The 23,498-nt window shown below is 51.0% G+C and overlaps 1 protein-coding gene across 3 annotated transcripts in view; it reads left to right on the forward strand.

Moving 5' to 3' along the window:
* The first annotated feature begins 2,368 nt into the window (after positions 1-2,368).
* Positions 2,369-23,498, forward strand: part of SEMA4B (semaphorin 4B) — a 45,703-nt gene continuing 24,573 nt past the window's right edge. The window contains exons 1-2 of one of the 3 annotated variants that reach the window (XM_063716307.1): positions 2,369-2,478; positions 19,844-20,121. In XM_063716307.1, coding sequence (XP_063572377.1) covers positions 2,474-2,478; positions 19,844-20,121 — 283 coding nt within the window. In that variant the 5' untranslated portion in view covers positions 2,369-2,473. Of the gene's footprint in view, positions 2,479-3,171; positions 3,342-19,843; positions 20,122-23,498 lie in introns of those variants that run through there. The other 2 variants (XM_009250150.4, XM_054531870.1) reach the window with 2 other exon arrangements.

A 23,498-nucleotide genomic window follows, 5' to 3' on the forward strand; every position in this document is an offset into this window, starting at 1 on the left:
CCTCTCTGCACCTGAGGTCCTGCAGAGAGGAAAGGGTATGTGTGTTGGGGGTCGGGGGATGAGATGAGAGAAGGGGGGATCAATAACATTAAAGACAGGGCTTTGTTTCAAATAAAGATTCAAAAATCTTTAAAGATTTTTCCCTTTATTCAATAGAAGACTGGAGGAGGTTGGAGGAGAAGGAGCAGGAAAAGGGAGGAGGCAGTGGAAAGTACTCTTCTGGTCTGGGGACCACTAGCCGAATCCCTGCGGAGCTCTGAGGCCCCACGGGGGAGTCCTAGTTTCCAGGTGCTTCTCTGAGCAATGGTGCTCCCAAGGTGCTCTGTGTGCTGGAAAATTGGAAGTGCTGATTTTAATTTTTATTAAATCTGCTTTAATTATTTTAATATTTTTTCTACAGGGTGTTATGAAGAAAGAAGTGCTGATTTTTAACATTGCCTCTTGCAAGGCACAGCTTGCAGGGGCTGGGTGACCTTAGGCAAGACCTCTAATTTAGCTGTGCTTTCCATATCCTTAGCAAGGAGTGTCCCCGCCCCAGCACTGTTTGAAAGGCAGAGCTAATAAGAGGATTGAGAGGATTTTAAAAGCCGTTTGCACAAGTTCATGGCCTTAGTTATAAACGCAGTACGTATTGCTGCTAATTGGATGACTATAAGGAGGAAGAAAGAATATAAGGGGCAAAAGGAAATAATTCAGGAAGTGCATAAAGGTTTATTGACAAGGATACTCATCTCAACATTACTTAAGATAATAAACAATTAGAAACAACTTAAACATCCACTTGGTTAAAAATGTACGGTACATTCGTGTGATAGAATACATTAAAATGAAAGTACGCAAGAATTCTTTCTTTCATTTATTTATTTATTTATTTATTTATTTACGTTGAGACGGACTCTCACTCTGTTGCCGAGGCTGGAGTGCAGTGGTGTGATCTCAGCTCACCGCAACCTCTGCTTCCCGGGTTCAAGCGATTCTCCTGCTTCAGACTTCTGAGTAGCTGGGATACGCACCACCACGCCCTGCTAATTTTTGTATTTTTAGTAGAGACGGGGCTTCACCCCATCTCTACTAAATACCCCATGTATTTTTAGTAGAGACGGGGTTGGTCCAGGTTGGTCTTGAACTCCTGACCTTGCGATCCGCCCACCTCAGCCTCCTAAAGAGTTGGGATTACAGGCGTGAGCCACTGCGCCCGGCAAGAATTTTTAATGTTATAGAAAAATGCGACATAGGCCGGGTGCTGTGGCTCACACCTGTAATCCCAGCACTTTGGGAGGCCAAGGCAGGCAGATCATTTGAGGTCAGAAGTTCGAGACCAGCCTGGCCAATGTGGTGAAACCCCGTCTCTATTAAAAATACAAAAAATACAAAAATAAAAATACAAAAATTATCTGGGTGTGGTGGTGGGTGCCTGTAATCCCACCTACTTGGGAGACTGAGGCAGGAGAATCGCTTGAATCCGGGAGGAGGTTACAGTGAGCCGAAATCGCACTGCTGCACTCCAGCCTGTGCAACAAGAGAGAGACTCCATCTCAAAAACAAGAAAAGAAAAATGTAATATAATGCTGTCCTAAGTAAAAGTTAGAAAACAGTATGTACTGAATAATCTCTTTTCTAAAAGATGTAAGTGTATAATTATGCATAGGAAACACCCAGGAAGATATTCACCAAAATGTTAACACCAGTATACCTAAGACTTGTGCAGTTTACTACATGCAAATTAATCTCAATTTTTAAAAACTTTTAAAAAATATTAACGCTGCCAGCCGGGTGTGGTGGCTCACACCTGTAATCCCAGCACTTTGGGGGCCAAGGCGGGCGGGTCAGGAGGTCAGGAGTTCGAGACCAGCCTGTCCAATATTGTGAAACCCTGTCTTTACTAAAAATACGAAAATTAGTCAGGTGCAGTGGCGGACGCCTGTAATCCCAGCTACTTGGGAGGCTGAGGCAGGAGAATTGCTTGAACCCGGGAGGCAGAGGTTGCAGTGAGCTGAGATCAAGCTGCTGCACTCCAGCCTGGGTGACAAAGCAAGACTCCGTCTTGGAAAAAAAAAAAATTAACACGGTTGATGCCGATGTGTAGGTAAAATGAAATTATGAGTGATATTATTTTTGATTGTGTTTTTCTGTTATCTAACTTTCTTGTACTAAATATGTGTTTACTTTTATAGAGAGGTAACAAAAGTAACCACTTTTTTCTTTTTCTGGAGGAGCTAGGCAGCAATTCCCGGAGAGGAGAGGCTGCAGAAAGACAATGTACACTTAGGCCAGGCCTGCCCGGCCCTGGAACGGGCTGCCACTTGGCCTCTGGTTTCTGCAGTCCCTTGACCAGTCAGCTCAGGCCAGCTCAGCCACTTACAAGTCCAGAACTGGTTGTTTCAGTAACCGCCCTGAAAGCTGCTGTTGCTTTCCTGGAAGATAGCACCGGGACGCAAGAGCTGGAGAGCGAGGAGCCAAGGTCACTTGATAAATGAGGTATATTTATAACCCTATCTTTCACCCCTCCTGCAGATCTCCGTTTCGTTTTACTCTCTGAGCACGCCCGCCCACTGCATGTTAAGGGAGCAGTGAGCAGCATTTATCTCGGGTGGAGACGTGGGTGGTTTCACAGAGTGTGGCTCTGCCCTCCTCTCTTTCACTTGCCTCCTTCTGTAAACAATATTACCATTATTGAGAGCTGACCATGTGCCAGGTGTGTGCCTCCACCGTTGCATTTCCCATCACAACCTTGTGAGGTCTCTAGTGTTCTGATGCCCACTTTACAGATGAAAAACTCAAGGCTCAGAGAGGTTAAGGAACTCGTCCTAGGTAACACAGCCAGTTAGGTGAGAGTGGATCTAGGATTTCAACCCAGGCCAGCCCAGACTCTAGCTAGTGAGGCTGCCCCCGGTGGCCCAGGTCCAGCGAGGCCAAGTCTCCCAAGGTGAAGGACCGCACAGTCCCTTGGGCTCCACGGCTAACTTGGGCCGACGAGCGGTCGTGGAGAGGCGGACCCGACAGGCCAGGGTGGTCGTGGCATCGAGTCCAGCGTTGGTGCAAATGGCCGGGGGCCGGTGGCGGTGGTGGGGCGGGGGGCACGGCCCGCATCAGGCAAATCCCGGAGGCGCCCTCTGGACAATTCCCGTAAACACGGGCAGAGCGGGGCGGGGCTGGGCGGGGCTTGGCGGTGGCCCAGCATTTCCGGGGACGCCGCGCCGGACTGAGGCTGTGAGCCCGAGACTCCGGGTCCCCAGGGACTGCGGCGGGCCGGCCTGGCAAGGGGGACGAGTCAGTGGACACTCTAGGAAGAGCGGCCCCGCGGGGGGCGATGACCGTGCGCTGGCCCTGACTCACTCCAGGTAGGCGCGGGGGGCGCCCGGCGAGGTGGGAGCCGCGGCCCGGGAGGTGGCGGACCAGGCGAAAACCGCCGCGCAGTCGCTGCCCCCACCCCTGCACCCGCACCTCCCGCCCGGCCCCTCTCCCCAGAGGGCGCCACCTGCACGCTCTGATGGGCACTGGTGCCCGCCGCCCGGGGAGCCTGTTGCCATGGCAGCGCAGGAGGCTGGGCCCGCGTTCCCATGGCCACCGGGGGCCTTTGAGCAGCGTTCACATCGCGCCAGTGCACCACCCCTACTCCTAAATCCGGGACCTGGCCCTGGGGGGAAGTCATTTGGAATTCGGAAAAGGCCTGGGCCCCTGCGGAATGGTCGTGGGTATGACCTCCGAGTTAGGCCCTTTGTCATGGCTTCTTTCTTCTCACTGAGCACCAAGGTGATGGATACAAGGCTAGAAGGAGAAGGAAGTTGGGGTTCTGGGCATGAAGCTGTAGTTGCGGCTACTCGGGAGTTATTCTGGTCTAGCAAAAAGGCGCAGGAGCCCTGGGTCATCTCGGGAAGGTCATCAAATCTCTGCCCACATTTCCTCACCTGTAATATGAGTATGTTATTTGAGTTAAACACAGGATTCTTCTAAAGGTTGAAATGCCTTAAAGTTTTGTGTGGGAAGCATACAAGTTTTAAAAAGTTTTTTTCCCATAATGCCTTAGAACTGGAAAAGATTTAGAAATCACCTTGGCCCATCCCCCCTCATTTTCATAAGGAAAACTGAACCCAGAGAGATTAAATCGCTTCCCAAGATGACAGTGAGCTAGTGGGAAGGTCAGGATTTGAAATCAGGCCATGCATGGCCGTTTCTTTTGGTGATTTTTTTTTTTTTTTTTTTTTTTTTTTAGACAGAGTCTTGCTCTATCCTCCAGGCTAGAGTGCAGTAGCGCGATCTTGGCTCACTGCAACCGTTCCACCTCCCCGGCTCAAGTGATTCTTCTGCCTCAGCCTCCTGAGTAGCTGGGACTACAGGCGTGCGCCACCACGCCAAGCTAATTTTTGTATTTTTAGTAGAGACAGGGTTTCACCATGTTGGCTAGGCTGGTCTCCAACTCCTGAGCTCAGGTGATCCGCCCACTTTGGCCTCCCAAAGTGCCTGGTTTATAGGCTTGAGCCACCGCGCCCGGCCGTTTTGGAGATTATACCTTCTGAAGCTCAGGAAAATGTAGGATATGTCTCCTTGCACCTGGGGCTCAAACTGTTGGTGACAGGTAATCTAAATATGGGGACATTGGCCAGGCATGGTGGCTCATGCCTGTAATCCCAGCACTTTGGGAGGTCGAGGCAGGCGGATCACCTGAGCTCAGGAGTTTGAAACCAGCCTGGTCAACATGGTGAAACCTGATCTCTAGTAAAAACACAAAATTAGCTGGGCATGGTGGCGCATGCCTGTAATCGCAGCTACTTGGGAGGCTGAGGCAGGAGAATCGCTTGAACCTGGGAGGCGGAGGTTGCCCTAAGCCAGCCGAGATTGTGATTGCATTCCAGCCTGGACAACAAGAGTGAAACTCCATCTCAAAAAACAAACAAAAAATAAAATAAAAAATAAAAATAAAGGCCGGGCGCGATGGCTCACGCCTGTAATCCCAGCACTTTGGGAGGCCGAGGCGGGCGGATCACGAGGTCAGGAGATTGAGACCATCCTGGCTCACACGGTGAAACCCCGTCTCTACTAAAAATACAAAAAATTAGCCAGACGTGGTGGCGGGCGCCTGTAGTCCCAGCTACTCGCGAGGCTGAGACAGAAGAATGGTGTGAACCCCCGAGACAGAGCTTGCAGTGAGCCGAGATTGCGCCACTGCACTCCAGCCTGGGCGACAGAGCGAGACTCTGTCTCAAAAATAAAAAATAAATAAAAATAAAATAAATAAAGATTGGGGACATTGGCAACAGTTGAACTAAAGATGGGAAACGGAGACTTGTGCCTTGGGGAGAGCTGAGTCTCCCTGCTGCATGGGTCTTTTGCCTTGAGGCTCTTGCTTTAATGTAGTATCTGACTACATTGGACAGGATGGTCCAAAATGAGTCCCTGGGAGCCAAGCATTCAGCCACTCTCCAAAATACCATCTCTTCTGAAGCCAGCAAAGCTGGTGAGCCTGGAGCTAAGCAAGAAAACTGTTTAGCTTCCCTAAAGCAGGGAAATGGGACTCTAGTCCTGCCTCTATCAGTGTGGTGCTGTTTCCTTTGAAAGAGATAACAGAAAAGTGGGGGAAAAGATCCAGGAAGGAACACTTGAATGAATCCTTTGGAAATAATTTGAGACAGCTAGAGCAGAAAACATTTGCTGGGTACCTGCTGTTTCCATGTTCTGTCCTGGGGCTGGAGATGAAAAAGCTGAGTTAGGCAGGGCTTGTCCCTGCATTCAAGGAGCTTGTAGAAGAGAAGGGAAGAAAGGGATGTGATGTGTAAGTGAGTATTTCACTGCAGCATAATGAGGTCCTAATAAGAATCTGAGCAGAGTGCAGAGGGAACTCACAGGAGCAACTCTGGAAATTAGTTGAAAACAGCAGGATTCTAGCCTGGGAGCACTTCTAGAACTCTGCCAAGTTGGCCCTGGCCACTACCTTTGTTGGAAACAAAGAATAAGGGAATGAAAGTGTCTAAAGAAAGGTGAGGGCCAGGTGCAGTGACCCACGCCTGTAATCCCAGCACTTTGGGAGGCCGAGGCAGGCAGATCACGAGGTCAGGAGATCGAGACCAGCCTGACCAACATGGTGAAATCTTGTCTCTACTAAAAATACAAAAATTAGCCGGGCATGGTGGTGCATGCCTGTAATCCCAGCTACTCAGGAGGCTGAGGCAAGAGAATCGCTTGAACCCAGGAGGCGGAGGTTGCAGTGAGCTGAGATCATGCCATTTGCACTCCAGCCTGGGTGACAGAATGAGACTCCATCTCAAAAAAAAAAAAAAAAGAAAGAAAGAAAAAAAAGAAACGTGGGCCAGCCATGGTGGCTCATGCCTGTAATCCCAGCACTTTGGGAGGCCAAGGTGGGTGGATCGCTTGAGTCCAGGAGTTCAAGACCAGCCTGGGCAACATGGTGAAACTCAGTCTCTACATAAAATACAAAAATTAGCCGAGCATGGTGGCCCACGCCTGTAGTGTCAGCTATCCAGGGCGCTGAGGTAGAAGGATCACCTGAGCCAAGGGAGGTTGAGCCTTCAGTGAGCCATCATCCTGCCACTGCATTCCAGCTTGGGCGGCACAGTGAGACACTGTCTCAAAAATAAAATAAAATAAAATAAAATAAAATAAAAGTAACCAGGCGAGGTGGCTCACGCCTGTAATCCTAGCATTTTGGGAGGCCGAGGTGGGCGGATCACCTGAGGTCAGGGGTTCAAGACCAGCCTGGCCAACATGGTGAAACCCTGTCTCTACTAAAAATACAAAAATTAGCCAGGCGTGGTGGCACGTGCCTGTAATCCCAGCTACCCAGGAGGCTGAAGCAGGAGAGTTGCTGGAACCCGGGAGGCGGAGGCTGCAGTGAGCCGAGATCACACCACTGCACTCCAGCCTGGACGACAGAACAAGACTCCATCTCAAAATAAATAAATAAATAAAAATAAATGTAGATCAGGATACGTATTCTGTTTTTTGTTTGTTTGTTTTTTGAGACAGAGTCTTGTTCAGTCTGGGTGCAGTGGCGCGATCTCAGCTCACTGCAAGCTCCACCCCCCAGATTCATGCCATTCTTCTGCCTCAGCCTCCCGAGTAGCTGGGACTACAGGCGCCCACCACCACGCCCGGCTAATTTTTTTGTATTTTTAGTAGAGACGGGGTTTCACCATGTTAGTCAGGATGGTCTACGATCTCCTGACCTCGTGATCCACCCGCCTCAGCCTCCCAAAGTGCTGGGATTATAGGTGTGAGCCACTGCGCCCGGCCAGGATGAGTATTCTCTGAAAGAACAGTTTAAAGGATCCTGATAAACTAAGCTCTGTGAAGGCAGCAACCATGTCAGTTTCCTTAAACTTCAGCAATACTTAGAAGGCAGCAAGTGCACAAGAAATATGTGTTGCATGAATGAAAGAAGGAAGGTGGGGGGGAGGAAGGAAAAGGAGGAAGTGAGCAAGGGCAGGAAGAAAAGGGAAGGAAGGGAGAGGAGAGGAGTGAAGGAAGGAAGGAAGAAAAGGTAGGAAGGAGGGAGGGAAGGAAAGAAGGAAGGATAAACATTGGCTTATATTATCAGAAGAGGTGGATGGCTATAACTTGAGACAAAACGTGGTTGAAATTCTGACTATAGGTTGAATATCCATATGGGTTCTGGAGTCAGCAGATCTGAGTTGTGGTCCTAGTCCTGACTTATCACTTGTGTGACCTTAGTAAGTCCTGGAACCTCTCTATGCCCCAATTTCTCACTTCTGAAATGGGAATACAATAATAACTCATATCTCACCCTGTAGTGAGAATTAACTAAATGACTGAATGTAAAAATTTGGCACAGTCCTCACTTATAGTAGGTGCTCAATAAATATTAATTAGCTATATAAATGTCAACTTTGATGTAGGTGGAAAGAATTTGCCAAATATTTCATGTCAAGGTTATATAACTATTCCAAACTGAGGTATAATTTGTTTTTTCTGATAAAGGCTAATTTTGAAAGTTCCCTGTGTCTGCAGACTAACACACGTTACAGAAATGGTTCTTTACTTTTTTCGGGGGGGAGTGGGGGCTGGTAGCAAGGAGCTTTTGAAATTAAATGAAAGCTCTGATTCCCTCTCTCCTGAAATGGCATCTCATTCTTGGCGTTCACAGCTCCCTGAAGCCCACCCGTGTGGTGAAGGGGATCCCTGCTCTGCTGCACTGCTCACAGGCTATAGTGAAAGAACTCAGGCAGCATTCATAGAAGAGGTGGCTGGGAGGAGCAAGCAGGGTCAGCTGTCTTTCAAGGGCTTTGTGGAAACCAAAAGATGAGATGGCTAGAGATAAGCACATATGGCCCCGTGGGTGGGTCCTCTTAGAGCCCACTCTCCTGCTAGGGCCAAGCTGGGCTCACTCAGAACCTTGTGGGCTCCAGAGTCCCTGGTGTGGTGCCCACCAGCCGGACCCTCATTCACAGTGCATAAATGGTGCTGCAGGGTGGCTGCTGTGTGAGATTCCTATCCAGGCATGGATCTTTGGTGCCACCCTCACATCAGCTTTCTGTGAGTGTTGTCTCCTAATACCACTGCTTTAGGGTGGCAAGTGGGCACACTGCCACAGGTGGTGCATTCCTCAGAACCTCCACCCTGGCAAAGCAGGGTGAGAGTACAGCCTACAGAGCCTTAGGAAATCCGTGGCAACCCGTCTGTGCATCCCCGCCACCCTCCTAGGCATACATGTTCCTGCCCACTCTCTGGGATCAGCATCAGAACCAAGAGCAAGGCTCTGTCTGGGATTAAGAGTGGCAGCCACCAGGCGACCTGAGGTGATGGGGAAACTCCAGGGTCAGAGAGCTCCTCCTCCCTGGGAAGGAAGGGGCAGAGGGGAGAGCCTTGGGCCTTTGGGAAGGAAGGTTGGTTTCCTGAGGTGGAGGGAGGGCCCTGGCCTGTTCCTCTTTCCCCTCACAGGGTTCTGGGGATCAGACTGGGATTTTAGAGGGAATAACTCGATAGCAAATGGGGAGGTAGATTCCTCACTTCATGGGATCTTTGGAACCAGGGCGCGTGTCTGTGTGTGTGTGTCAGTGTCTTGCTCTGTGTGTGTGTGTGTGTGTGTGTCAGTGTCTTGCTCTGTCACCCAAGCTGGAGGTGCCATCGTGACTCATTGCAGCCTCTACCTCTCAGGTTCAAGTGATCCTTGCCCCTCAACCTTCCAAGTAGCTGGGACCACAGGAGCACACCACCACACCTGGCTAATTTTTAATTTATTTTTTGTAGAGACCGGGTCTTCCTATGTTGCCCATCTGGTCTCCCCTGGACAGGCGAGTGGGTGCAAAGGCAGAGGCAGACAGCGCCTCCTGAACTCATATTGGGGGAGCAGAGGAGTGACAGTGGCAACTTCATGTTCTACCCTGTCAGGACAGGGACAGGTTGAGCCCTGCTGATTGCCCCACAGCCCTGTGGGGCGGAGGGATCCCCTCCCAGGGAGTGGCCAGCTCAGGCCCCAACAGGCCCCAGTGGGGGTGGTGCTGGGTGTCGGGCTTCTCACCACAGCGGACGCACCTGGGACTTGGGCTGGGCGGGCCGGTTCTTTCTCCCCATGAGAGTTGCAGCCTCAGCACCAGCTTTGCAGGAGGTGGCTGAACTTGAGGGAGTACCCAGAAGGGGGTCCTCAGAGATGGGCATCTAAGATACTTCAGAGTTGTTGATGCCATGGGGCAACTTTCAGATGGGGAGGTGAACCAATAACATAGCAGGCATGGCCTTGTTCGTTGAGCATTCACTACATGCCGTGCTGCCTGTGGCTTTATATGTACTCTCTCCAGCCACCCATGACGTGCTGTTCATAGCGCTCCGTCCTAGATGAAGAAGCTGAGGTTCAGAGTGATTGTGTGGCTTGCTAAAAGTCCACAAAATACGGAAGGTACTGAATTCTTCTGACAGAAGAACCTGTGTGCTCAACCACTGGACTCTACCACTTCCAGGAGCAAGAAAAACAAGAGGCCGGTAGCAGGGAAAATGGTTTGGGGAACGGAGATGAAGCCATTTATTTACATTTGTTGCCAGACCCTGAGTAAAAGCTGCCAGTGAGTTTTGAAGGCAGTATAAGTGCTGACCCGGGGTGGATGCCCTCTGCTGCAGAAGGCGCTGCCCCAAGGAAGCTCCCAGCCCTGAGGACTTGGCAGCCATTGGCTGATTTGAAAGAATACACAGGGTGTGCCAGCTGGTGTCGCTTCCTCTTCAACATGTATTGATGCTGCAGCTGAGCTGCTGCCTAGCCCCTGGGGAGAAGACACCAGCAGCGTGCCCAGCCAGGGCAGGGTGGAGAGCTGCAGCTGCAGGTTGGCATAAGAGGAGAGCTCAGGGCTACAAGGGGATGGTGGTGGGGGGCCAAGACCTGGAGAGCTGGGCTGCAGCCAGTGTATGTCTGCGAGGCCTTGCTGGGCAGCCTGCCAGTCAGCACCCGAGAATGGGGAGGAGCTTGAGTGCTACCCCAGGAGGGGGCGGGTGGGACCTTTGGGTTCAAGCTCCACTGGGCTTGGCAGGAGGCCGCTCCCCCACAGCCAGCAAACAAAGCAACAACTCCCAGAGTAGAACTGTGGGAGCTCCAGAGCCAGGTTCCCCTGGGTGGGAATTAGAGCAGGCAGACCTGGCCAGGAGCTGCCTGGCAGGGGCCATCCGTGCCCAAGGACATGGCCTGCATGCAGCTGGGCAGAGGCTGTACCCATGGATGATTAATGGGTATTGATCACTTGGGAGGCCAGATGTAGCCTGGACACTGCTGGCACTTGCCCTGCGTCTGTTCCCTTTGTACTAGGCAGGGTAGATAAGCCGCAGGGATATGTGTTCATTTGCTTTATACTTTTAGCCATGCTTCCCTTTATTTTCTTTCCCTTGTAGCTTTTCTTTTTTTTTTTTTTTTTGAGACGGAGTCTTGCTCTTGTCACCCAGGCTGGAGTGCAGTGGCATGATCTTGGCTCACTGCAGCCTCCGCCTCCTGGGTTCAAGCAATTCTCCTGCCTCAGCCTCCCGAGTAGCAGGGATTACAGCCTCACGCCACCATGCCTGGCTGATTTTTGTACTTTTAGTAGAGATGGGGTTTTGCCATGTTGGCCAGGCTGGTCTCGAACGCCTGACCTTGTGATCCTCCCGCCTTGGCCTCCCAAAGTGCTGGGGTTACAGGCGTGAGCCACTGTGCCTGGCCTCGTTTGGGCCTCTTTTTAATGGATTCCTATGCACAGTTTATCTTTCATTCTTGTGCTTCTGTCCTTATGTATGTATGTGTGTGTGTATGAGAGAGAGAAAAATGAGGAAGGTCCATGGGGAGGAGGCGCCAGAGCGTGTGAGTGTGGATGGAGAAGGGGCCAGCCTTGATGATGACTTCATTTTGCTGGCCAAGGCACGAAGGAAGCAGTGCTTTTCTCTTCGTCTCTTATTTTGGTACTCCCTTTCCAAGCTGCCTCCTGAGCTCTTTATAAACACTGGCATTCTGGCCGAGAAAGACTCGCCAACATCCAAGAGTGGCAAAGGGGAACAGGAGACACATCGTTGGCTTGGGAACCGCTCCCGCTCACAAGAAGTCTGCTCACAGGAGATTTTTCTCTCAGCGTCCTCCTGTGGTTTCTAGTCTGGGGAGAACACATCAGCACACTAACGGAAGAAAGGGGAGCCTGTGAAGACCAAGGCTGCTGCGCTGGGGGTGTGGATTCGAGGGCTCTTCTCCAGCCTGACAGCTGGGACCCTCATTTTGTCAGCCCTGTGGAGTTCCTACTAGAGTGCCATGCAAGGCAGTGGGGGTTTGGAAGACGGAAGTCCTGTCACTGCCCTCAAAGGGCTTGCTGCCCAGTTGACATAAGACATATTGGAAGCATTTGAGCAGGATATAATTATCCGTTTAGTGAGGCCGCATCAGCCCCTGTCTCCTCTCCTCTGAGATGAACACAGCAGTCACACAACTCATGTGTTGCCAAGACACCAGGGCAAAGCAGCCCCACTGCCATTTTAGGATCTGCCTGATGTGGAGATTCAGGCACTCAACAAATAGTGATTGAGCATGTGGCCAACATCAGGTGCTGTTCTAGGTGAGTGCAGTAGGCAGAAGGTAGAAGAAGGAAATGTTGTAGCTAGTACCTTGACTTTGACAAGATTTCTTGCAATCTTTTTCATAATATTCTCTTTTTTTTTTGGGTTGGTGGGGGGAACGGAGTTTCACTCTTATGCCCAGGCTGGAGCGCGGTGGCGCGATCTTGGCTCACTACAACCTCTGTCTCCCGGGTTCAAGCAATTCTCCTGCCTCAGCCTCCCGAGTAGCTGGGATTATAGGTGCGCACCACCACGCCCGGCTAATTTTCGCATTTTTAGTAGAGACAGGGTTTCACCATGTTGGCCAGGCTGGTCTCGAACTCCTGACCTCAGGTGATCTACCTGCCTCAGCCTCCTAAAGTGCTGGGATTACAGGCATGTGCCACTGCTTTCGGCCCATAATAGTCTTATGGATAACATGGAGAAATGTGGGCTGAACAGTGCAGTTAGGAGGACACATAGCCAGTTGTTCAGCCTATAAAAGATATTGATCAGGCCAGGCGTGGTGGCTCACACCTGTAATCCCAGTACTTTGGGAGGCCAAGGCAGGTGGATCACCTGAGGTCAAAAGTTCGAGACCAGCCGTGACCAACATGGTGAAACCTCATCTCTACTAAAAATACAAAATTAGCCAGGCATGGTGGCGCGTGCTTGTAATCCCAGCTACTGGGGAGGCTGAGGCAGGAGAATCACTTGAACCCACGAGGCAGAGGTTGCAGTGAGCTGATATCATGCCGTTGCACTCCAGCCTGGGCAACAAGAGTGAAACACCATCTCAAAAAAAAAAAAAAAGATATTGATCTGTTTTAACCTTGATGGAGGTCTCTAGTGGCGTGCCATTGGGCTCCGTTTGTGACTCTGTCTCGCCCATTGATTGATTGATTGATTGATTGATTTTCAGGCTCCCAAAGTGCTAGGATTATAGACGTGAACCACCGTGCCTGGCTGTCATCCATTTTTTTTTTAATCACTCAAATTTTTAAATGGAAAGATTAGTACAAAAACACCCAATAACTCTTCACCTATATTGACCAGTTTTTGCCAGTCACATTCATGTTCTTTCTCTCTAGTACATGCACATACATATATATGCACGTTTGTTTTTGCTGAATCATTTGAAAGTAAGTTGTAGACATCGTGACACTTCACCTGTAAAGCTTCAGCAGGTGTCTCTGAAAGACCAGGACTTAATCATATCTGAGAAATGCCATTATCATACCTAAAAAAAATGAAGAATGCCATAATATCATCTAATACACAGTCCATATTAAAATTTCCCCAATTGCTCCATGGCTTTTTTTTTTTTCCTCAACATTCAATCTTCAATCAAGTTTCACACATTGCTATTGATTTTGTTTGTTTGTTTTTTTAGACAGGGTCTCATTCCGTCTCTTAGGCTGGAGTGCAACAGCATGGCTCCCTGCAGCTTTGACCTCCTGGGCTTAGGTGATCCTGCCACCTCAGCCTTTTGAGTAGCTGGGACTACAGGTGCGCACCACCATGCCTGAGTAATTTTGCATTTTTTGTAGAAACCAGTTTCACCATGTTGCCCAGGATGGTCTTGAACTTCTGGGCTCAAGTGATCCACCTGCCTTGGCCTCCCGAAGTGCTGGGATTACAGGTGTCAGCCACCTCGCCTCGCTGCATTTGATTATTATGTCTTTTTAGTCCCTTAACCTAAAACAGCCCCACTCCTGTCTGTTTTGTCTCTCACTAGATTGCCCTTTCTGAAGAGTCTAGGCTAGTTGTCTTGTAGAATACTACTCATGCTGGATGGGTCTGATTGTGTTTTCATTATTAGATCAGGGTTACAACACACCTTTGACAAGAATGCTGCAAAAATTGATGATGTTTTGTACTTGTTTTTTTTCTTTTTTTGAGACAGGGTCTCACTTTGTCACCCAGGCTGGAGAGCAGTGGCGTGATCTCAGCTCACTGCACCCTTGGCCTCCCAGGTTCAAGCAGTCCTCCTGCCTCACACCCCCGAAGTAGCTGGGACTACAGGCATGCGCCACCATACCTGGCTAATTTTTGTAGAGACGGAGTTTTGCCGTGTTGCCTAGGTTGGTCCCGAACCCCTGAGCTCAGGCAGTCTGCCCACCTCGGCATCCCAAAATGCTAGGATTCCAGGCCTGAGCTGCTGGGCCCAGCCTGTTTTGTACTTCTATTTGGTTTTTTTTTTTTTTTTTTTTGAGACAGAGTCTCGCTCTGTCGCCCAGGCTGGAGTGCAGTGGCACGATCTTGGCTCACTGCAAACTCCGTCACGCCATTCTCCTGCTTCAGCCTCCCAAGTAGCTGGGACTACAGGCGCCCGCCACCACGCCTGGCTATTTTTTTTTTTTTTTTTTGTATTTTTAGTAGAGATGGGGTTTCACCGTGTTAGCCAGGATGGTCTCGATCTCCTGACCTCATGATCCGCCCACCTCGGCCTCCCAAAGTGCTGGGATTCCAGGCTTGAGCCACCACGCCCGGCCTGTTTTGTACTTCTTATTGCATCATATCAGGAGGAAGATTACGTCCAACAGTCCCATTACTGTGATGCTACTTTCATCTACTTGGTTAAGATTGTGGCCACGAGATCTCTCCCTTAGAGATAAATGTTCCCTTTGGTAATTAGTAAGTCATCTGTGGGACAGACTTTGTTAATGTATAGTTTCCTAACAAACTTCCACCCAATGGTTTCCCATCCACTGATGATTCTTACTTGAATCTAGATTTTCTAATTCTATCACCATTTCGTCTACATTTTTTTTTTTTTTTTTTTTTTTTTTTTTTTTTTTTTTGAGACAGAGTCTCGCTGTCGGTCAGGCTGGAGTGCAGTGGCGTGATCTCGGCTCACTGCAACCTCCACCTCTTGAGTTCAAGAGATTCTCCTGCCTCAGCCTCCCAAAATAGCTGGGACTACAGGTGCCCGCCACCATGCCTGGCTAATTTTTTTGTATTTTTAATAGAGACGGGGTTTCACCATGTTAGCCAGGATGGTCTCGATCTCCTGACCTCGTGATCCGCCCGCCTCAGCCTCCCAAAGTGCTGGGATTACAGGCATGAGCCACCGCGCCCGGCCTCTTCTACATTATTAACCAGCATTTTTTGGTAAAGAAAAGCTTCCTTTTCACCCCTTATTTTTTCTCTCTCTCTGAGTTTCACTGTGGACTAATGGATTGTTTTTAAATTTAATGTATTAATCCATAACTTCATTATGTTTTAATGCTCAGATTGGTCATCAAGCTGGTTCCAATGTCCTTTTAAAATGACTTCATTAGTTTCTGATCACTGCTTTCTGGCCCAACAAAATGTCTCATGTTTACGTTGTACTTTCCCTTACATTCACCCAAAGAATCTTGGTTCTCTTATTAGTAGGATTAGGAAACCAAGATTGGCCAGGTACAGTGGCTCATGCCTGTAATCCCAGCACTTTGGGAGGCTGAGGTGGGCAGATCACTTGAGTCTAGGAGTTTGAGACCAGCCTGGGCAACATGGTGAAACCCCTTTCTCTACAAAAAAATTACAAAAATTATCCGGGTGTGGTGGTGCACGCCTGTAGTCCCAGCTACTCAGGAGGCTCAGGTGGAAGGATTGCTTGAGCCTGAGAGGTGGAGGTTGCAGTGAGCTGAGATCTTGCCACTGTACTCCAGCCTGGGTGACAGAGTGAGACCCTCTCTCAATAAAAAAGAAAAGAGTAAACCAAGATTTAGGTGCTAGATCTGCTTACCCAATTTTTTTTTTTTTTTTTTTTTTTAGACAGAGTCTTGCTCTGTCGCCCAGGCTGGAGTGCAGTGGTGCGATCTTGGCACACAGCAAGCTCCGCCTCATGGGTTCACGCCATTCTCTTGCCTCAGCCTCCCGAGTAGCTGGGACTACAGGCGCCCGCCACCACGCCCAGCTAATTTTGTGTATTTTTGGTAGAGACGGGGTTTTACTGTGTTAGCCAGGGTGGTCTCAATCTCCTGACCTCATGATCCACCTGCCTCAGCCTCCCAAAGTGCTGGGATTACAGGCATTAGCCACCACGCCCGGCCCTGCTCACCCAATATTTTTATCAATAGCTTGAATAAAGGCATAAGAAATGGTTATCATGTTTACAGATGACTCCAAACTGGGAGGGGAAGCCAAATGTATGATAATAGAATCAGTTTTCTTTTTTTTTTTTTAATTTTTATTTATTTATTATTATTATTATTATTATACTTTTTTCAATATGACTTCAGTGGGATGACATCTGAGCCAGAACCACTAGATTTATTTATTTTATTATTAATTAATTAATTATTATTATTTTTTTTTGAGATGGAGTCTCGCTCTGTGGCCCAGGCTGGAGTGCAGTGGCACAATCTCAGCTCACTGCAAGCTCTGCCTCCCGGGTTCATGCCATTCTCCTGCCTCAGCCTCCTGAGTAGCTGGGACTATAGGCACCCGCCACTGCGCCCGGCTAATTTTTTTTTGTATTTTTAGTAGAGATGGGGTTTCACTGTGGTCTCGATCTCCTGACCTTGTGATCCGCCCGCCTCGGCCTCCCAAAGTGCTGGGATTACAGGTGTGAGCCACCGTGCCCGGTTGGTAAAACTCTTTATTGGACCAAAGTTGATATAAAAAAAATAGTTCTGGTTGTCAGCTGACATGAGTCAGCAGTATTCCGTGACTCAAGTTGCATTCATTCATTCATTCAGCCAATAATTACTGAAGTCCTGCTTACCATGTGCCAAGCACTATTCTAGAGGCTTGAGATACATTACTTAACAAACCAAATAAGCAAAAATCTCTGCCCTCTCAGTCAGCATTCTGGGGGAGATGGGATGTCAGACAATAAAGAAAAACCATAACTAATATATCGTATGTTATTCAGTGATGAGTGCTCTGAAAAAATATCTCAAGGTATTTTTAAGGAGATAAGGGGCATATTAGGAGGAAGTTCAGATTCTTCAAGGTGATAAATGAGCAAAAGGAAGCAAGGGACTCAGTCCTGTGGTTATCTAGGGGGAGAGTGTGCCAGGTGAGGGAGCAGCCAGGTCAAAGGCCCCGCTGGTTCAGGCTACTATACATGTACCTGGTGTGAATGAGTGAGGGGAAAAGTAGTAGAGGATGCAGTGGTACTGGTGGTGAGGATGACATGGAGGGCTTTGCAGACCACTGCAAGTAAGGTCATTCTGAATGAGATGGGGGAACCCTTGGAGGGTTTTGAGCAGAGGAACGCCGTGACCTGGCTTGTGTTTTGTTTTGTTTTGTTTTGTTTGAGATGGAGTCTCGCTCTGTAGCCCAGGCTGGAGTGCATTAGCAGAATCTCAGCTCACTGCAACCTCCGCCTCCCAGGTCCCAGTTCAAGCAATTCTCCTGCCTCAGCCTCCCGAGTAGCTGGGATTACAGGCACACACCACCATGCCCAGCTAATTTTTGTGTTCTTAGTAGAGATGGGGTTTCACCATGTTGGCCAGGCTGGTCTTGAACTCCTAACCTCAAGTGATCTGCCCGCCTCCGCCCACCAAAGTGCTGGGATTACAGGCGTGAGCCACCACGCATGTCCTGGCTTGTGTTTTAAAGACTCACTCCAGCTGCTGTGTTGAGAATAGATTGTAGCGGAACCAAGGAGGAAACGGGGAGAACAGTTAGGAGGTCCTTGCAGTAACCAGGAGAAAGAGGGTGGTGCCTGGGCCCTAGGGAGCTGGGAAGTGGTCAGATTATAGATTTTCTAATGGACTGGATGTGAGGAGTGAGATAATGAGAGGAGCTGAGGGTTTTGGCCTGAGCAACTTAAAGATGGAATTGCCATTAAATGAGATGGGGAGGCTGTAGGTGGAGCACATTTTTGAGAAGGGGGAGAGATCAGGAGCTTAGTTTGGGACATGTTGGGCTTGAGATGCTTTTCAGACAGCCAAGTAGAAATGTTGAGGCCGGGTCAGGTGTGGTGGCTCACACATGAAATCCCAGCACTTTGGGAGGCCAAGGCAGGCGGATCCCAAGGTCAGGAGTTCAAGACCAGCCTGGCCAACATTGTGAAACCCTGTCTCTACTAAAAATACAAAAAATTAGCCGGGCATGGTGGTGTAAACCTGTAATCTCAGCTAGTCAGGAGGCTGAGGCAGGAGAATCGCTTGAACCCAGGAGGCAGAGGTTGCAGTGAGTGGAGATTGCACCATTGCACTCCAGCCTGGGCAACAGAGCAAGACTCTGTCTCAAAAAAAAAAAAAAAAAAAAAAAAAGTTGAGGCCATTTGGAGTTAAGGGCTGAGCAGGGCTGGACTAGGCAGCAGATAGGAGTTTGGGTATCACTGGCTGTAGGTGGATTGAACCCATTTAGAGTAAAGCATCCAAACCTGGGCAATAGTAGCACTGTGGGTGCTTGGTGCTGTCCATATCCCATGTGGAATTCTGTGTCCAGTGCCGGGAGCCCCTTTAAAAGGGATGCTGCTAGCCTGCACCATGTCCACAGAAGGGTGATGGAGGTACAGAAATCATGGAGCATGAGGAAACTTAGCTGTAAGAAAGGAGACCTGGGACCATGTGGGTGCTGTGCCCACCCTCTTGACAGCATCCCTATTGTGGGAGCAGATGTGGCAGACCCTGAAGGTCGGGAGGAGAGGAAAAGAGGTGCTCTGAGGAGGCTGATTTTGGCTGGGGGTGAAGAGGAGCTTTCCTGCAGTTGCAGCAAATTTATGGAGAGATGGTCTCTACTGCCACGGAAATAACTAGAAGAGGCTTTCACTCTTTTGGACTCTTAACTACAGGAGGAACTACTACATTTTTCTGTAATCCTGTGCACACTTAGGAAAAGTTGAAGTAGCTTTCCCAAAATTACTTATCCTTTGAGATTATTGCTTAGATAGTTTCTATGTTTTGTTTGTTTCTTAATGCTGTTGGGATCCACTAAATTGATTTCAGAATCTGCTAATGGTCCAGGCTGCAGTTGGAAACCCCTGGTCTCAGCAGAGCTGAGCTCCACCCCTGGAGATGTTAGGAGCCAGGAGGATTGGGGATGGGTGCCTCTGGGCTTCCACTCCAGTCTTAGGGGTTCCCTTCCCCTGCCGGGTCACGTGCAGGTTGTGAAGGTCTTACCTCCTCAGCAGTACATTAAATCCTATTATCCCACTTAAGCTAATCTTGCCCTTCCCCCACCCGAGGGCTTCGCGTGGACAGAATATTAAGTGGACAAGCCCGCAGGGTGCCTAGACTAAGTGCTGAGCTTGTAGTGAATGCCCGGCCATGACTTGCAGTGGATTGACCTGTGCAAAAATTGGACTCTCAAGCTGCTAGCCCCGGTGTCAGCACGAGCTCGGCCGAGTTCATTTGGTCGCAGGAACAAGGGGGGCGCCAGGAGCAAGAGGGGAGGGGGTGCCTAAAGGGAGGAGACCAAGGCCTAATCACCAGCCGCCCCCTAACTCCTTAGGCGCATAGCGGGGACGCAGCGTGTCCCCAAACCAACGCTACTAGCAGAGGGTCCCAGAGGAGCCGGAAGGGGCCAGGGCCTGGGCGGCGGTGGGAGGGTCTGAGCAGTGGGGGCGGGGAGCTGGGGGTCGGCTTTCGTCCGCGTCCCAGCGCTCCGGCGGCCGCCGGGGCTACCGATCCCGAGCTTGGCCCCCTGCGGCCGCGCCCCGAGCTGCCGCCCCTCGCGCTGCCAGCACCCGGGAAGGCGGAAAGGGGAAGGGGCGGGCCGGCCGGGCTCACGGCCGACTTCCTCCTTCGGCCCCGCCCTCCGCCGCCTGCGGGTGAGCTCTGCCCAAGCCGAGGCTGCGGGGCCGGCGCTGGCGGGAGGACTGCGGTGCCCCGCGGAGGGGCTGCGTTCGCGAGGGCCCACGTGACCCTGTTTCCCACCTCCCGCCCCCCAGGTCCGGAGGCGGGGGCCCCCGGGGCGACTCGGGGGCGGACCGCGGGGCGGAGCTGCTGCCCGTGAGTCCAGCCGAGCCACCTGAGCCCGAGCCGCGGGACACCGTCGCTCCTGCTCTCCGAGTGCTGCGCGCCGCGATGGGCCCGAGGAGCTGGCTCGCCGCCCCATGGGGCGTGCTGCCGCCTCGGCCACCGCTGCTGCTCCTGCTGCTGCTGCTGCTCCTGCTGCAGCCGCCGCCTCCGACCTGGGCGCTCAGCCCCCGGATCAGCCTGCCGCTGGGTGAGTGCCGGGGACCCGGGGGCGCGGGCCGGGGGAAGGAAGGCTGCCGGGTACGTGCCTCGTGCGGAGGTGGCCGTGACAAAGGACCGAGGAGGGGACCTGTCGGAGGCACGGGATCCATTAGGACCCCTTCTTTTTTCAAAGCGCTGCGCGGAGGGAGGGAGAGGAGAGGGGAGCTGTGAGGCCGCGGGCCCCTTTCTTCAGTTTTCTTTCTGGGCAGGGATGGGGTCTAGCCTGCTCTGTCGTCCCTGCTAGTTCCCTTAGGAGGATGAACTTTCGGCGGGGTCCGCCTGCCCATCTACTTGTCTTTGATGCTGACCAGAGCCGACCGCGGTGCCGCCCCCGAGGGCGGCTCGGGGTAGAGGGAGGCCACTGCTTGCAGTCCTATAAACACTGGGGTTCTGGTATTCCCAGCAAGTCGTAGCAGGGCCGGGAGCTTTGGTGGGGCGGGCGGGCGCCCGATCCTCCCTCTCTGCCCCTCCATCCCTGGCTTGCCAGTGCAGCCCCAAGCCCCAGCATGGAGAGACCTCCGGGCCCTGGGAGCGACCAGACTGCGGATGGGGGCAGCTCTGGGCGCTGACATTCCCAAGTCCTGGGCGCGACCCCTCCTCAGAGTGACCTGGGAGTAACATCCTGGTTGGCTGGGTTCCTTTCCTGGTCCTCACATCTGCTTCTGTGGCCACCTCCTGTTTCAGCCCTCCGCCCTTCCCTCTCCTTTTCCCTTCCCTCTCCTTTTCCCTTCCCTCTCCTTTTCCCTTCCCTCTCCTTTTCCCTTCCATCTGGTTGCTTCTCCAGCTCTTCTTGGGGTACTTGGGCTTTAGATTCAGAGGGGCCTGGATCCCAAGTCTATGTTCTTCCACTGGGCAAGTAAGTGCCTTCTGCTCCCAGTGCCCCACTTTTCTCATCTGCAAAATAGGCAGAGTCATAGGTGCCTTGCAAGGTGTGTTACTCGGGTATGAAGTTTTTAAGTGCCCAACCAGATGTTGTATCTGCAAGCCCTTTAACTTGTTGGTTGTCGTATTGTATGAATTGGAATAAAGCATGTATAAATTAGAAGTTACAGACTGAAACTGTACCAGACTTCGATCTCCTCACAGCATTCCCACCTCTAAAAGCATCCTATTTACAAAGGGAAATAGTAGAATCAGCACTTAAATTAAGGCAGGGCCCTAGCGGCTTCAAGTGACCCTATCTGAACCCCTGTCTGAAATATTGCAGATGACCTGGGTTCAAATGCTACCTCAGCCACTTAGTAACCATGTGACCTTGAGCAGGCTACTTAAAGTTTCTGGGTCTTGATTTCTTCATCTGTAAAACAGGTATAATAACAGAACCTACCTCAAGGTAGTGAGGATTGAATCAGCTCATGTTTGAAAAGTCGTTAGGACAGGGCCTGGTACAGGAACCGCTGAATGAGTGTTACTCAGCTCAGAGTTTACTCCTGTACATCTCGCCCAGATCTGGGGTGATTCTGCCTGGGGTTAGGACAGGGTTGGGGTGTTAGTTTGACTGTAGCCCCTTGGGTGCTTCAGCTTGTGAAGTCAGGATGAACAGGTGTAACCAGCCCCAGGCCTGCTGCCTTGCTACTTCTGTTGTTGCCACAACTCTCTTTGCCCTCAGACCCTCTCATTTTTGGGAGAAGGCAGGGTGAGATGGGGGCAGATGCTCCAATGGACTCCACTTATGGCCTTGGGAAAGCTGGGCTAGCTCATGGGACCATGTCAAAAGACAGTAGGTTTCATGTCCAACTCTGGAACTGGATGGGACAATCATAGGGTAGCTAGAAGGCAAAACTGGAGAGCAGTGAGGGGAATCGAGAGTACCCGCTTCCCGAGGAGCAGCTAGAATACTTGGTTATTATTACCAACGCAGCTGCAGCTGCAGGACCTGGCCCACTTCTACAAGCCTGTGACTGTTCCCAGGCTTCTGTCACACACCAGCATTCACCTGTCAGGGCTGCCGTAGGCGGGCTTGCATTTTGTGCATTGTACCAAGGTGCCCAGCTGAGGGTTGAGAGGACCTGAAAGGCAGTCCACACTCAGCTCTCCAACCTGGGAATCCTGGAGCAAAAGACCCCTTCTGCTATGTTCTTGGGGCTAGGTCTGCCCAGAGTGGCCCATTTTTCTAGTCCCACCAAAGCCCTGGAATAGTGTAGTGGCACCTAGCTACCTGAACTTGTGAGCACGTATCTACAGTCGACTGAGTTGCCACTATACCCTGGAGTGCCCCCTCTCTGGGCTTCCTCTTGGCCCTCATACCCACCTCCTACTCTTACCTACGTGCAGGTCCTAGGGCTGGCTGGGAGTCCGGGAGGGGAATGCCCTGGTAACTGAACAGGCTCACCCTTGAGTGTGGCCTAAGGCGGTTTCCTGCCTCATCCCAGTGGGCTCATTAGATGTTCCTGGCAGTGTGCCTATCCTGGGCAGGCTCGTGGTGACCATGGGACGCCGGGCCCAGGGCCCTAGTGCCCTCCCTCACACGCATCTTAGGAGAAAGGGTCACGGAACTGGAGATTACACACCCCCCTTTCCTCCTGCCACTCACTCTTCTACTGAATTCCCACCCACGCCCCGTAAGGACCCAGATGCCTAGGGACAGTGGGGCTATCTATGTCTGTGGTTTAAAACAAAATCCCTTGAAGTGGAGCATCCAGCTTGCCCTGCATCTGGGGTCCTTCATAGGGAACCCTAATTGTTGTTGATGAACAGCACGTTCCTGGGGTGCTTAAGATGCAGGGGGCCGATTTGTGGCCTTGCCCAGTGGCCAGTAGGGGGAGGAGGATGGGGGGACAGCCACTGGGGGCTCCACAGTCAGCTGGAAGTCTCTGAAAGGAATACTTCAAAGAAGTTGTAGAATTTGGGTTCTCTTTCGTTGGAACTACGATGCAGAGCTCCAGGACCAAAGCCTCGGTCAGGAGCAGGAGTGGTGCTGAGTAGAAACAATGGCGCCCAGTGCCTCCCAGCCTGGCCGTGTGGGGAGAAACAAAACACACCTGCTCTCATGGCCCTCCAAAGTCTTTTTGGGCCACCTTATTTGGACACTTAAAGGGAGTTATTATTATTATTATTTTGAGATGGAGTTTCGCTCTGTCTCCCAGGCTGGAGTACAGTGGTACCATCTCCGCTCACTGCAGCCTCCACCTCCCAAGTTCAAGTGATTCTCCTGCCTCAGCCTCTCGAGCAGCTGAGACTACAGGTGCCCGCCACCATGCCTAGCTAATTTTTGTATCTTTGTAGAGATGGGATTTCACCATGTTGGCCAGGCTGGTCTCGAACTTCTGACCTTAGGTGATCTGCCCATCTTGGCCTCCCAAAGTGCTGGGATTACAGGCATGAGCCACCACGTCCGGCCTTAAAGGGAGTTATTAATTCCCTCCT

The sequence above is a fragment of the Pongo abelii genome, chromosome 16 (genome assembly GCF_028885655.2).
Source record: "Pongo abelii isolate AG06213 chromosome 16, NHGRI_mPonAbe1-v2.0_pri, whole genome shotgun sequence".
Classification (NCBI taxonomy): domain Eukaryota; kingdom Metazoa; phylum Chordata; class Mammalia; order Primates; family Hominidae; genus Pongo; species Pongo abelii.